This window comes from Bombina bombina, chromosome 2 (genome assembly GCF_027579735.1).
Source record: "Bombina bombina isolate aBomBom1 chromosome 2, aBomBom1.pri, whole genome shotgun sequence".
Lineage (NCBI taxonomy): Eukaryota > Metazoa > Chordata > Amphibia > Anura > Bombinatoridae > Bombina > Bombina bombina.
Window position 1 is genome coordinate 104,029,541 of NC_069500.1, and position 15,440 is coordinate 104,044,980.

Below are 15,440 nucleotides of genomic sequence, written 5' to 3' on the forward strand. Positions count from 1 at the left end.
TTTAATTATTTTATTGATAGGTTAGTGTTAGGTTTAATTATATCTTAGGTTAGGATTTATTTTACAGGTCAATTTGTAATTATTTTAACTATTTTAGCTATTAAATAGTTCTTAACTATTTAATAGCTATTGTACCTGGTTAAAATAATTACCAAGTTGCCTGTAAAATAAATATTAATCCTAAAATAGCTACAATGTAATTATAATTTATATTGTAGCTATATTAGGATTTATTTTACAGGTAAGTATTTAGCTTTAAATAGGAATAATTTATTTAATAAGAGTTAATTTATTTCGTTAGATGTAAATTATATTTAAGTTAGGGGGGTGTTAGTGTTAGGGTTAGACTTAGCTTTAGGGGTTAATCAATTTATTAGAATAGCGGTGAGCTCCGGTCGTCAGATTAGGGGTTAATAATTGAAGTTAGGTGTCGGCGATGTTAGGGAGGGCAGATTAGGGGGTTAATACTATTTATTATAGGGTTAGTGAGGCGGGTTAGGGGTTAATAACTTTATTATAGTAGCGCTCAGGTCCGCTCGGCAGATTAGGGGTTAATAAGTGTAGGCAGGTGTCGGCGACGTTGAGGGGGGCAGATTAGGGGTTAATAAATATAATATAGGGGTCGGCGGTGTTAGGGGTAGCAGATTAGGGGTACATAGGGATAACGTAGGTGGCGGCGCTTTGCGGTCGGAAGATTAGGGGTTAATTATTTTAAGTAGCTGGCGGCGACGTTGTGGGGGGCAGGTTAGGGGTTAATAAATGTAATACAGGGGTCGGCGGGGTTAGGGGCAGCAGATTAGGGGTACATAAGTATAACGTAGGTGGCGGTCGGCAGATTAGGGGTTAAAAATTTTAATCGAGTGGCGGCGATGTGGGGGGAGCTCGGTTTAGGGGTACATAGGTAGTTGATGGGTGTTAGTGTACTTTAGGGTACAGTAGTTAAGAGCTTTATGAACCGGCGTTAGCCAGAAAGCTCTTAACTCCTGCTATTTTCAGGCGGCTGGAGTTTTGTCGTTAGAGCTCTAACGCTCACTTCAGAAACGACTCTAAATACCGGCGTTAGAAAGATCCCATTGAAAAGATAGGATACGCAAATGGCGTAGGGGGATCTGCGGTATGGAAAAGTCGCGGCTGAAAAGTGAGCGTTAGACCCTTTAATCACTGACTCCAAATACCAGCGGGCGGCCAAAACCAGCGTTAGGAGCCTCTAACGCTGGTTTTGACGGCTACCGCCGAACTCCAAATCTAGGCCTTAGATAGCTAGAATATAATTATTATTTATATTGTAACTATATTAGGGTTTATTTTAAAGGTAAGTATTTAGTTTTAAATAGGATTAATTTAGTAAAGTTAATAAGATAAATATTATTTAGATTTATTTAATTAATATTTAAGTTAGGGGGGTTTTAGGGTTAGTGTTAGACTTAGGTTTAGGGGTTAATAATTTTATTACAGTGGCGGCGGTGTAGGGGGGCAGGATAGGGGTTAATAAATTTATTATAGGTGGCGACGGTGTAGGGGGGGCAGATCAGGGGTTAATAAGTTTAATATAGGTTGCGGCGGGGTCCGGGAGTGGCGGTTTAGGGGTTAAACTATTTAGTTGTGGCGAGGTCCGGGATCAGCAGGATAGGGGTTAATAACTTTATTATAGGTGGCGACGGTATAGGGGGCCAGGATAGGGGTTACTAGGTATAATGTAGGTGGCGGTGGTGTCCGGGAGTGGCGGTTTAGGGGTTAATACATTTATAAGAGTTGCGGCGGGGTCTAGGAGCGGCGGTTTAGGGGTTAATACATTTATAAGAGTTGCGGCGGGGTCTAGGAGCGGCGGTTTAGGGGTTAGTAACTTTATTGAGTTGCGGGGGGCTCCGGGGGCGCCGGTATAGGGGGTAGAACAGTGTAGTTAGTGTGGGTGCTTAGTGACAGGCTAGCAATAAAGCTGTAAAAAAGCCGAAGAGCAGCGAGATCGGATGAGTGATAACTCTCACAGTCCGCTGCTCATTGCCCCGTACTTGGTGCGCGGCTTTTTGACAGCTTTATTGATAACTTAGGCGAAATTTTGCAGGTCCGCGGCGGCGATGGTAGGCGAGCTTAGGCGGACGTATTGAGCCGGCGAAGGCAGGTAAAGTAGACACGTTGATAACTAGGCCCCAGTAACTGCTGAAACTTTGCTAGCGGAGATACTCAGTCCGAGTACCGGAGCTCCGTTACAACAAGTTTTTTATTCTCCACATGAATAATTGTGTCCATTGCTACTTTTCACTTTTTAGGGGGTTATACTTACTATGGTCTGGCCTTATATAATAGATTTTGTTTCATACACTACTATCGAGTAATACCTACATGTTTCATATTTTACTGTAATGACTGATAGTTTAAAACAACTGACTCTTTTGATCATAAACGCTATGGGCAAGATTACGAGTGGAGCGGTAATTATCGCTCATGTTTGCGTGCTTACTACGCTAGAAGCAATATCGCAATCACGTTAACGTTTTCCCACATGGACTTCAATGGAGCGTGAAAAGTGGGGAAAAACTAACACTGTGCACAAACCCGATTGCATTTTAACCAAGTGCGCTAACCTGACATAAAATATTAATATTTCACATTCCAATGTTCTTCAGATAGCATAGGTTCTATTTACAGTTGTATGCAAAAGTTTAGGCACCCCTGACAGTTTCTATGATTTTCATTTATAAGTAATTGGGTGTTTGGATCAGCAATTTAATTTTGATCTATCAAATAACTGAAGGACACAGTAATATTTCAGGTTTATGAAAGGTTTATTGCATTAACAGAAAATGTGCAATATGCATCAAAACAAAATTGGACAGGTGCATAAATTTGAGCACCCAAACAGAAATATGGCATCAATATTTAGTAGAGCCTCATTTAGCAGAAATAACAGCCTCTAGATGCTATAGCCTTTAATGATTGTCTGGATGAAGGTATTTTTGACCATTCCTCCTTGCAAAACATCTCCAGTTCAGTTAGGTTTGATGGTTGCTGAGCATGGACAGCCCGCTTCAAATCACCCCACAGATTTTCAATGATATTCAGGTCTGGGGACTGGGATGGCCATTTCAGAACATTGTACTTGTTCCTCTGCATAAATGCCAGAGTAGATTTTGAGCAGTGTTTTGGGTCGTTGTCTTGTTGAAATATCCAGCCCCAGCGTAACTTCCACTTTGTGACTGATTCCTCAAGATTATTCTCAAGTATCTGCTGATATTGAGTGGAATCCATGCGACTCTAACTTTAACAAGATTCCCAGTACTGGCACTGGCCACACAGCCCCACAGTATGAAGGAACATCCACCAAATTTTACTGTCGGTAGCAAGTGTTTGTCTTGGAACACTTTGCGGCCATGCATAACGCCCTTTGTTATGACCAAATAACTCAATCTTTGTTTCATAAGTCCACAGCACCTTCTTTCAAAATGAAGCTGGCTTGTCCAAATGTTCCTTTGCATACCTCAAGTGACTCTGTTTTTGGCGTGTGTGCAGAAAAGGCTTCTTCCGCATCACTCTCCCATACAGCTTCTCCTTGTGCAAAGTGCACTGAATTGTTGAATGATGCACAGTGACACCATCTGCAGCAAGATGATGTTGTAGGTCTTTGGAGGTGGTCTGTAGGCTGTTTTTGACCGTTCTCACCATCCTTTGCCTTTGCACCATCCTTTGTTGTCCCCTCAAAATAACTCAACACACAGCCATTAATGTCTAAACCGTTGGCAACAAAAGTGAGTACACCCCTATGTGGAATTGTCCAAATTGGGCTCAAAGTGTCAATATTTTGTGTGGCCACCATTATTTTCCAGCACTGCCTTAACCCTCTTGGGCATGGAGTTCATCAGAGCTTCACAGGTTGCCACTGGAGTCCTATTCCACTCCTCCATGACGACATCACGGAGCTGGTGGATGTTAGAGACCTTGCGCTCCCCCACCTTCCATTTGAGGATGCCCCACAGATGCTCAATAGGGTTTAGGTCTGGAGACTGGCTTGGCCAGTCCATCACCTTTACCCTCAGCTTCGTTAGCACGGCAGTGGTCGTCTTGGATGTGTGTTTGGGGTCGTTATCATGTTGGAATACTGCCCTGCGGCCCAGTCTCCGAAGTGAAGGGATCATGCTCTGCTTCAGTATGTCACAGTACATGTTGGCATTTATGGTTCCCTCCATAAACTGTAGCTCCCCAGTGCCGGCAGCACTCATGCAGGCCCAGACCATGACACTCCCACCACCATGTTTCACTATAGGCAAGACACACTTGTCTTTGTACTCCTCACCTGGTTGCCGCCACACATGCTTGACACCATCTGAACCAAATAAGTTTATCTTGGTCTCATCAGACCACAGGACATGGTTCCAGTAATCCATGTCCATAGTCTGCTTGTCTTTAGCAAACTGTTTGCAGGCTTTCTTGTGCATCTTTATAAGAGGCTTCCTTCTGGGACGACAGCCATGCAGACCAATGTGATGCAGTGTGCGGCATATGGTCCGAGCACTGATAGGCTGACCCCCCACCCCTTCAACCTCTGCAGCAATGCTGGCAGCACTCATACGTCTATATCCCAAAGAAAACCTCTGGATATAACGCTGAACATGTGCACTCAATTTCTTTGGTCGACCATGGCGAGGCCTGTTCTGAGTGAACTTGTCCTGTGAAACCGCTGTATGGTCTTGCCCACTGTGCTGCAGCTCAGTTTCAGGGTCTTAGCAACCTTCTTATTGCCTAGGCCATCATTATTTAGAGCACAATTCTTTTTTTTCAGATCCCCAGAGAGTTCTTTGCCATGAGGTGCCATGTTAAACTTTCAGTGACCAGTATGAGAGAGTGTGAGAGCGAAAACACCAAATTTAACGCACCTGTTCCCCAGTCACACCTGAGACCTTGTAGCATTATTGAGTCACATAACACCGGGGAAGGAAAATGGCTAATTGGGCCCAATTTGGACATTTCCACTTAGGGGTGTACTCACTTTTGTTGCCAATGGTTTAGACATTAATGGCTGTGTGTTAAGTTATTTTGAGGGGACAGCAAATTTACACTGTTATACAGGCTGTACATTCACTACTTTACATTGTAGCATAGTGTCATTTGTTCAGTGTTGTCACATGAAAAGATATAATAAAATATTTACAAAAATTTGAGGGGTGTACTCACTTTTGTGCAGTTCTGAGGTCATAAACTCTTTTACTGTGATCTCATGATATTTCACTTAACTCTCATGATATTTCATAGTAAGTTTCCTTAAACTGAATAGGGAAATAACATGAGTGTGCACAAAGCTTTTGATTTGCTGCTTTAAGTCCTTTGCAATGGGGTTTGAATACTTAGGACATTTTAAGGTAAAATATCTTTCTTTTTTACATAGAGATGTTCAGGTGATATTTTCTAATCAGCTATTTACAGCTATGCTGCATCACTTTCAAGTGTATTCAACATTTGGGTATCATGGCCCTTTAAGGCGTGTTATTAAAATATTACATATAAAATATTATTAAAAGTTAATATACATTTTTAAAAATGTATAAAAATACTGTAAAATATTCTAAATAATATATAGAATATATCTTTATATTTTACATTATGTTTAATAATTTTTAATTTGTATTAATATTTTATATGTAATATTTCAATAACGTGCTTTAGGAATCCTAAGATTTCATGTGCGCTAACCCGACTGTTTTATGGTCTAAATTAAGAAGTGCGATGCACAAAATGCATATTTAACATTCCTGTGTTCTTCACATTGAAAATAATGTATTGTTATATATATATATATATATATATATATATATAGATATAGATATAGATATAGATATATATAGATATATATAGATATACACAGTTGTGCTCATAAGTTTACATACCCTGGCGGAATTTATGATTTCTTTTTTCAGAGAAGCCATATATTATCAATCAACTGTGTTTACTCTTTTTAAATCATAATGACAACAGAAACTACCCAAATGACCCTGATCAAAAGTTGATATTCCCTGGTGATTTTGGTCTGATAACAGGCACACAAGTTAACACAAAGGAGTTTGAATGGCTATTAAAGGTAACCATCCTCACCTGTGATCTCTTTGCTTGTAATTAGTGTGTGTGGGTATAAAGAGTCAATGAGTTTCTGGACTCCTGACAGACCCTTGCATCTTTCATCCAGTGCTGCACTAACGTTTCTGGATTCCGAGTTATGGGAAAAGAAAAAGAATTGTCAAAAGATCTGTGGGAAAAAGGTAGTTGAACTGTATAAAACAGGAAAGGTATATACAAAGATATCCAAGGAATTGAGAATGCAAATCAGCAGTGTGTTCAAACTCTAATCAAAATGAGAGAAACATTGCCTTAAGGGATAGACAGGGAAATCTAGTAATCCTTAGAAAATACACTTTAAAACAAGGTATCCCATTCCAGTTGATAAAATTAGTTAAAGATAAGGAAGAGCATTTTTTTGATGATTTTAGGGATGTTATATAATGCCGTAGTTACCCTTGTTTGTTAACATGCCCAAAATGTGAATCAAGATAAATTCATCAAACAATTGGCTGATAAGATACTTGAAACATCCAAAGCTCTCTTAATTATGGTGGGAGATTTTAATTTTACCATGAACCCTATTATAGATAATTCTTCCTCTATGTCCTCTGCGTCATATAGTAATTTCCAAAATCAGATCTCATCTTAAAGACTTAGCAGTTCATTATGTCTAGAGGGTGCTTCACCCTAAAAATAGAGAATATACTTTTTATTCATTCCCACACTCCAGATTCTCCCGTATCGATTATATATTCCTATATATAAATTGTATGACTTGAAAATCAAAGGAATATTGTAAATGCATACTGAGACTAAGGGGCTGATTAATCAAGTGTCTGGCGGACATGATCCGCTGTAGCGATCTTGTCCGCCAGACATTAATAAATGCCGACATTTATCATTGCACAAGTAGTTCTGGTGAACTGCTTGTGCAATGCTGCCCCCTGCAGATTTGCGGCCAATGCATGGGGTGTCAATCAACCCGATCGTATGAGATCGGGTGGATTGATGTCCGCAGCCTCAGCGGCAGCGGACGAGTTAAGGAGCAGCGGTCTTAAGACCGTTGCTTCTTAATTCCTGTTTCCGGCGAGCCTGAAGGCTCGCACGGAAACAGATGCATTGGGGCCGATTGACTGCTTGGTAAATCGGCGCCTAAGAATGAAAAAAATAGCTCTCAAAATACGTCAAGTACATGAGGGAGAGAAATGTAGCTTCATGTTGGTAATATTTTTGTAGCTCATTCTATCTGTCTATCATCTATCTATATTTATCTATCATATATCTATATCTATCTATCATCTATATTTATATATCCATCTATCTTTCTAGCAATATAACTCTCTTTGTAACCTATCTCTTTAATTTATCTCTCTTCTTCTCCCTATCCATTTCTCGTCCCTCTGTCTTCCCCTTTTTTTATCGCTTTCTAATTATCACTGTCTTTTTAGCTACTTCTCTTTATAAGACTGAGCAAAATATGTTATTGTGTAACTTTTTTTAGATATCCAGACAATGTAGAAAACTTTGATTTTATACAGAAATCAGTCGGTAAGCACGCAATATTTAAGTAGCAGTCTAGGATTCCGGGTTAAAGATTGAATCATGTCTTGCCTTTCTCTTTCTAACATCGATTTTAAGCACATACTCACGTATGCCAGTGCATTGCTGTTGTAAGAGGCTGCATGTGCACGCTGGCTGAAAAGGAAGACCATGTACTCTGTACCTAAGAGCATACCTTTGGCATTTCAAAAAAATATATATGTTTTTTTAATTATGGATCTGTATAAACAACATTTTTAAGATATGTATAGCTTTGTATTTTACATGATGTTCTTGTTTATGTTTATTGTATAATTTACCATTAAAGGGACACTGAACCCATTTTTTTCTTTTGTGATTCAGATAGAGCATGACATTTTAAGCAACTTTCTAATTTACTCCTATTATCCAATTTTATTAATTCTCTTGGTATCTTTATTTGAAATGCAAGAATGTAAGTTTAGATGCCGGCCCATGTTTGGTAAACAACCTGGGTTGTTCTTGCTGATTGGTGGATAAATTCATCCACCATTAAAAAAAAGTGCTGTCCAGAGTACTAAACTAAAAAAAAAAGCTCAGATGCCTTCTTTTTCAAATAAAGATAGCAAGAGAACAAAGAAAAAATGATAATAGGAGTAAATTAGAAAGTTGCCTAAAATTGCATGCTCTTTCTGAATCACAAAAGTAAAGATTTGTGTTCAGTGTCCCTTTAAGCACTTACCAGTCACCTTGTTATAGTTTTATGTCCTATTAAAGGGATATGAAACCCAATAAAATGTATTTCATGATTCAAATAGAGCATGCAATTTTAAAACAACTTTCTAATTTACGCCTATTATCAATTTTTCTTCATTCTCTTTGTATCTTTTGTTGAAAAGCAGGGAAGTAAGTTTGGATGCTGGACCATTTCTGGAGCACTATTTGGCAGCAGTTTTGCAAGAATGTTATCCATTTGGAGGAGCACTAGATGGCTTTATTTCCTGTCATGTAGTGCTCCAGACCTAGGCCTAGGTATCTCTTCAATAAAGAATATCATGGGAACAAAGCAAATTTGATAACAGAAGTAAATTGGAAACTTTTCTAAAATGATGTCCTCTGTCTGGGTTTACAAAAGTCCCTATTTTTTATCTGAAACATTTTTGGAACATTTTGGTTTTTGAATGATTTTCATGAAACTAAAGTATTATAATCACATTTATTGTACACTTGGTTTAACTTTGGAAGCAAATATTTATTTTAGTTTTGTGTGTCAGTTTACAGTGTTCAGATACTATGTGCAGACAGCCTTGTGCAGGAGGCCATCCAAGCATACAGTGAAAACAAAGTGAAAAATGATGAGTGTGCGAATGAAGAAGGCGAGGATGGCAAGGAGAATAAGGTAGTGTGTACCACAGGGAACGATAATAAGTACATTTGTATGTTATAGTTTAAGTCTGTTAGTCTGGTCAAGTGGGTTTTCACAGAGGGGACATTAAATAGGGGGTCCTGCTGTTTTTAGCAGCTGTATTGGGGTAGAGGATCACATGGAAAGTTCTCAAGTGATGGAGGTTTTCACAGAGCGGACATTAAATAGGGGGCCCTTGTATTTTTAGCAGCTGTATTGGGGTAGAGGTTCACATGGAAAGTTCTCAAGTGATGGAGGTTTTCACAGAGCGGACATTAAATAGGGGGTCCTGCTGTTTTAAGCAGCAGTAATGGGGTAGAGGATCACATGGAAAGTTCTCAAGTGATGGAGGTTTTCACAGAGCGGACATTAAATAGGGGGTCCTGCTGTTTTAAGCAGCAGTAATGGGGTAGAGGTTCACATGGAAAGTTCTCAAGTGATGGAGGTTTTCACAGAGCGGACATTAAATAGGGGGCCCTGCTGTTTTAAGCAGCAGTAATGGGGTAGAGGATCACATGGAAAGTTCTCAAGTGATGGAGGTTTTCACAGAGCAGACATTAAATAGGGGGGCCCTGCTGTTTTAAGCAGCTGTATTGGGGTAGAGGTTCACATGGAAAGTTCTTAAGTGATGGAGGTTTTCACAGAGCGGACATTAAATAGGGGGGCCCTGCTGTTTTAAGCAGCTGTATTGGGTTAGAGGATCACATGGAAAGGTCCCTTAGGTGTTTGGAGTAAGGTATTGTGGGGATGTGCAGGTCAGGATGATGGTTAGAGAGAGATCACGGTTAAATTTAATTGCCTCAGGGGTTTAGGATCAGGATTGGTTGATGCCTGCAGCCTGCTTAGGTTTGCAGCATGCTATTACCTCTTGATTGTCTCCTTTAGAAAATATTTGCTTGTTTGGAGATCCCCTCATCTGGATACTACTCAGCTTGCTGCAGCCCAGTGGGAGCAGAGAAGAGTGTATATCAGGAGTGATCTACCATTTGTCCAGATTGCTCCAACTGCAACACTTAACATGCATCATGGTTTAATTTTTATTCCTATTTGTGGGTATTTATTCTTTCTCTCTGTAGCTCAGAAAGCTGACATTTGCAAAGACCAGTATTTATATGTATTGGGCTAACTTGGCAGTGATAACTGGTTTTGAGATTTCAGCTTCTCCTGTGGGCAAGGGTTAGTTTATGAAATGGGCACAAAGGTCCCTGAAACAAATAAGGCACCTTGAAGAAATTACATTGACAGTTACCTGTTAAAAAGTCACCTTTACAGTGTTTTAGAAGATTTCTCTGCCTAAAGTACTTTCCACATCCCTCAAAAAGAATGTTCATGTAAACGTTGGTTCTAGGGCCAATACAGACATAATTCACAGAATCACACATTTTGTGAGCAGTGGAAAGAGACAATGGTGCTTTGGTATTTTCAAACACTACAAATGTGGCTTTTTCGGAAGTTTTGCATTTTACTATTTATGCTATCAACAGCTTGAATCACAATTGGCAAGATTACGAGTCTTGCGTTAGCCTTAAAAAGCAGCGTTGAGACATCCCAACGCTGCTTTTTTCATAACGCTGGTATTACGAGTCTTGAAATGACAGGTGTACCGCTCACTTTTTTGGCCAGACACGGTAATACCGCAAATCCACTTACGTAAATTGCGTATCCTATATTTTCAATGGGACTTGCATAACGCCGGTATTACGAGTCTTCCAAAAAGTGAGCGGTACAGCCTCTCCTGTCAAGCCTGGTACCGCATTTAAAAGTCAGTAGTTAAGAGTTTTATGGGCTAAACCGCCGCCCTCCCGCATCGCAAACACTACTTAAATTTTATTAACCCCTAATCTGCCGTCCCTAACATCGCCGACACCTACCTACATGTATTAACCCCTAATCTGCCACCCCCAACGTCGCTGCAACTATATTAAATGTATTAACCCCTAAACCTAAGTCTAACCCTAACTTAAATCTAAATAAAATAACTAACATTAATTAAATTATTCCTATTTAAAACTAAATACTTACCTATAAAATAAACCCTAAGATAGCTACAATATAACTAATAGTTACATTGTAGCTATTTTAGGATTTATTTTTATTTTACAGGCAACTTAGTATTTATTTTAACTAGGTAGAATAGTTATTAAATAGTTATTAACTATTTAATAGCTACCTAGTTAAAATAAAGACAAATGTACCTGTAAAATAAATCCTAACCTAAGTTACAATTACACCTAACACTACACTATAATTAAATTAATTACCTAAACTAAATACTATTAAATACAATTAAAAAAAATTATCTAAAGTACGGAAAAACCCCCACTAAATTACAGAAAATAATAAACTAATTACAAGTTTTTTAAACTAATTACACCTAATCTAATCCCCCTAATAAAATAAAAAAGCCCCCCAAAATAATAAAAAGCCCTACCCTATACTAAATTACAAATAGCCCTTAAAAGGGCCTTTTGCGGGGCATTGCCCCAAAGTAATCAGCTCTATTACCTGTAAAAAAAAGTACAATACCCCCCCCAACATTAAAACCCACCACCCACACACCCAACCCTACTCTAAAACACACCCAATCCCCCCTTAATAAAACCTAACACTAACCCCTTGAAGATCACCCTACCTTGAGAAGTCTTCACCCAGCAGGGCCAAAGTCCTCAACGAAGCTGGGCGAAGTGGTCCTCCAGACGGGCAGAAGTCTTCATCGAAGCCGGCCAGAAGAGGTCCTCCAGACGGGCAGAAGTCTTCATCCAGACGGCATCTTCTATCTTGATCCATCCGGCGCGGAGCGAGTCCATCTTCAAGACATCCAACGCGGAGCATCCTCTTCAAACGACGGCCGACGACTGAATGAAGGTTCCTTTAAATGACGTCATCCAAGATGGCGTCCTTTCAATTCCGATTGGCTGATAGAATTCTATCAGCCAATCGGAATTAAGGTAGAAAAAAATCCTATTGGCTGATGCAATATAGTGGCAGCGACTTTGTGGGCGGCAGATTAGGGGTTAATAAGTGTAGGTAGGTTGCGGCGACATTGGGGGTGGCAGATTAGGGGTTAATAAATATAATGTAGGGTTCGGTGATGTTGGGGGCAGCAGATTAGGGGTTCATAACTATAATGTAGGTGGCGGCGGTGTCCGGAGCGGCAGATTAGGGGTTAATAATGTTATGCAGGTGTCGGCGATGTTGGGGGCGGCAGGTTAGGGGTTAATAAGTGTAAGATTAGGGGTGTTTAGACTCGGGGTTCATGTTAGGGTGTTAGGTGTAAACATAAAATGTGTTTCCCCATAGGAATCAATGGGGCTGTGTTAGGAGCTTTACGCTGCTTTTTTGCATCCGGCTCTCCCCATTGATTCCTATGGGGAAATCGTGCGCAAGCACGTTTTACCTGCTTACCGCTAAGGTAAGCAGCGCTGGTATTGAGGTGAGATGTGGAACTAAATTTTGCTCTACGCTCACTATTTTGCGGCTAACGCCGGGTTTCTAAAAACCCGTAATACCAGCGTTGTCTGTAGGTGAGTGATGAGGGAAAGCTGCGCGTTAGCACCGCACAGCCTTACCGACAAAACTCGTAATCTAGGCGTTTGTTTGTTGTAGAAACTTTTATGTCTCGGTAAACCTGCAAGAGTTAGGACGTCTTCGAACTCTGATGTGTAACGTGAAGTTAGCCTTGTCTATTGTTTCAGATTAATCAATAATTTAGAGGATTCAACTGTTAAATAAGAGGTTGTCTTCTACAGTCCTTTTATACTTGGTTTTCTATGGATGGTTTAGATTTTTGCCTGTTTTTAGGTTTTTATTCGCCATCTGAACAATCCTTATAAATAGTAGTTGAAGATTGTTAATTATGCCTCTGTTCTGTCAGTTTATTGTTTTTTTTTATAGTATATCTAATGCTGGTGCCATTGTTGCTCACATAGGCAGTGCTGGACTGGATAATGCCTGCACCTGTCAATCAGTCCATGGCAAATTTGAATTTAGCAGAATTATTGATGGATTTCCATTGTGATATGCTTATGGACATTATAGACTATATTTACTAACCCCCAAACAAACATGGATGGACATCTCCGCCCCTGTCCACTCGATATCGCAGCTATCATTCCGATTTACTAATGTGCGGGTGGGCGGACATGATCCACTGTAGCGGATCATGTCTGCCGTACATCGATAAATGCTGACAGCATACGCTGTTGCCTAATATGGCTGCTACGTTTCTAGTGAAATGCTTGTGCAATGCCGCCCCCTGCACATTTGCGTTCAATCGGCCAATAGCAGGGTGTGTCAATCAATCCGATTGTATCAGATCATGCTGATTGCTGTCTGCCGTCTCAGAGGTGGCGGACGAGTTAAGGAGCAGCGTCTTCAGACTGCTGCTTCTTAACTTCCGCTTCAGGCGGACCTGAAGCGGAGTGAGTCAAAAGCAGCATCCGTTGCTTCATAAATCGACCCCTCTCTCTTAACTTTCATTACTCTGCAGTTCTTTCATATAGATTGAGGCTTTTTTTTCAAGCAATAGGGCTTGCAGAATTCTCAGATTCCTGGGTAAGCAATAATATTTAGTAGGGTTAACATACAGTTTATCTCGTACCTTTTCTTCAAATGCTCCTTCTTTTTCAAGTTTCTATAGAAACGGTGATATGGAAGGGAGAGTCCCCTAGATAATTATGCAAGACATCCTAGATCATGTGTGTTCATTCCTAAACATTTTGGAATTCAAAATTAAGTTTTCCTAATTCAGATAGAGCATCATGGGAGGGGGAGGGGAGGGTTCCCTACGCTACAGCAAATCCTTTTGCTGTATTTTCAACAGCTGACAGTACCTAATATGGCTGCTACATTTAAAAAAAAAAAAAAATTCTACAGCTGCCAGTACCTGATATGGCTGCTACTAGTAAGAGAGCTGTTTTGGATCAGGGAGGTGGGAAGGGTTGAGGAGGGATTCCTAATGTGGGAAAAAGTGCCCTATAACTGCATACTGAAGACTGTTTGCCAGTATCAAAGATGACCAGTGAAAGGGAGATGGGAAGAAAGGTGTTTGAGAGGTATCATTATGGGATCTCCTTGGTGGGAAGTGTCAGATGGGAGGTTAATACCTACACTACAATAATATTATCCGTGCTTGCTAACTAATTAACCTTTTCACTGCCAGGAATTTTAGAAGAGCGGTGCGTAGCTGCAATTAGTAGCCTTCTAATGGTCAAAAAGCCATGCATGGCTTTTTTTTTAACAAAGGGGATTCTAGAGAACCTTTTACAACCATTGTGTTATGACTGCACAAGTGGTATGTAAATAATTTCAGAAAGAAAACCAAAGTTTGTGAAAAAGTTACAAAATGTTTTCAATATGATTGCATTCGGTGGGACAACAGTGGCATGAAATATTACAAAATGGGCCTAGATCAATACCTTGAGTTGTCTACTAAAAATGTTTTATATAGTTTTAATAGTTATATGAAAAAAATCAAGGCTCTACAGGGAGTGCAGAATTATTAGGCAAGTTGTATTTTTGAGGATTAATTTTATTATTGAACAACAACCATGTTCTCAATGAACCCAAAAAACTCATTAATATCAAAGCTGAATAGTTTTGGAAGTAGTTTTTAGTTTGTTTTTAGTTATAGCTATTTTAGGGGGATATCTGTGTGTGCAGGTGACTATTACTGTGCATAATTATTAGGCAACTTAACAAAAAACAAATATATACCCATTTCAATTATTTATTTTTACCAGTGAAACCAATATAACATCTCAACATTCACAAATATACATTTCTGACATTCAAAAACAAAACAAAAACAAATCAGTGACCAATATAGCCACATTTCTTTGCAAGGACACTCAAAAGCCTGCCATCCATGGATTCTGTCAGTGTTTTGATCTGTTCACGATCAACATTGCGTGCAGCAGCAACCACAGCCTCCCAGACACTGTTCAGAGAGGTGTACTGTTTTCCCTCCTTGTAAATCTCACATTTGATGATGGACCACAGGTTCTCAATGGGGTTCAGATCAGGTGAACAAGGAGGCCATGTCATTAGATTTTCTTCTTTTATACCCTTTCTTGCCAGCCACGCTGTGGAGTACTTGGACGCGTGTGATGGAGCATTAACCTGCATGAAAATCATGTTTTTCTTGAAGGATGCAGACTTCTTCCTGTACCACTGCTTGAAGAAGGTGTCTTCCAGAAACTGGCAGTTGGACTGGGAGTTGAGCTTGACTCCATCCTCAACCCGAAAAGGCCCCACAAGCTCATCTTTGATGATACCAGCCCAAACCAGTACTCCACCTCCACCTTGCTGGCGTCTGAGTCGGACTGGAGCTCTCTGCCCTTTACCAATCCAGCCACGGGCCCATCCATCTGGCCCATCAAGACTCACTCTCATTTCATCAGTCCATAAAACCTTAGAAAAATCAGTCTTGAGATATTTCTTGGCCCAGTCTTGACGTTTCAGCTTGTGTGTC

At 40.0% G+C, this 15,440-nt stretch overlaps 1 protein-coding gene across 1 annotated transcript in view; it reads left to right on the top strand.

Moving 5' to 3' along the window:
* The window catches only part of SPEF2 (sperm flagellar 2), a 439,169-nt gene that overhangs the window by 161,473 nt on the left and 262,256 nt on the right, over nt 1-15,440 (top strand). The window contains exon 12 of the mRNA XM_053699669.1: nt 8,838-8,962. Within this exon, the coding sequence (XP_053555644.1) occupies nt 8,838-8,962 (125 nt within the window). The remainder of the gene's footprint in view (nt 1-8,837; nt 8,963-15,440) is intronic.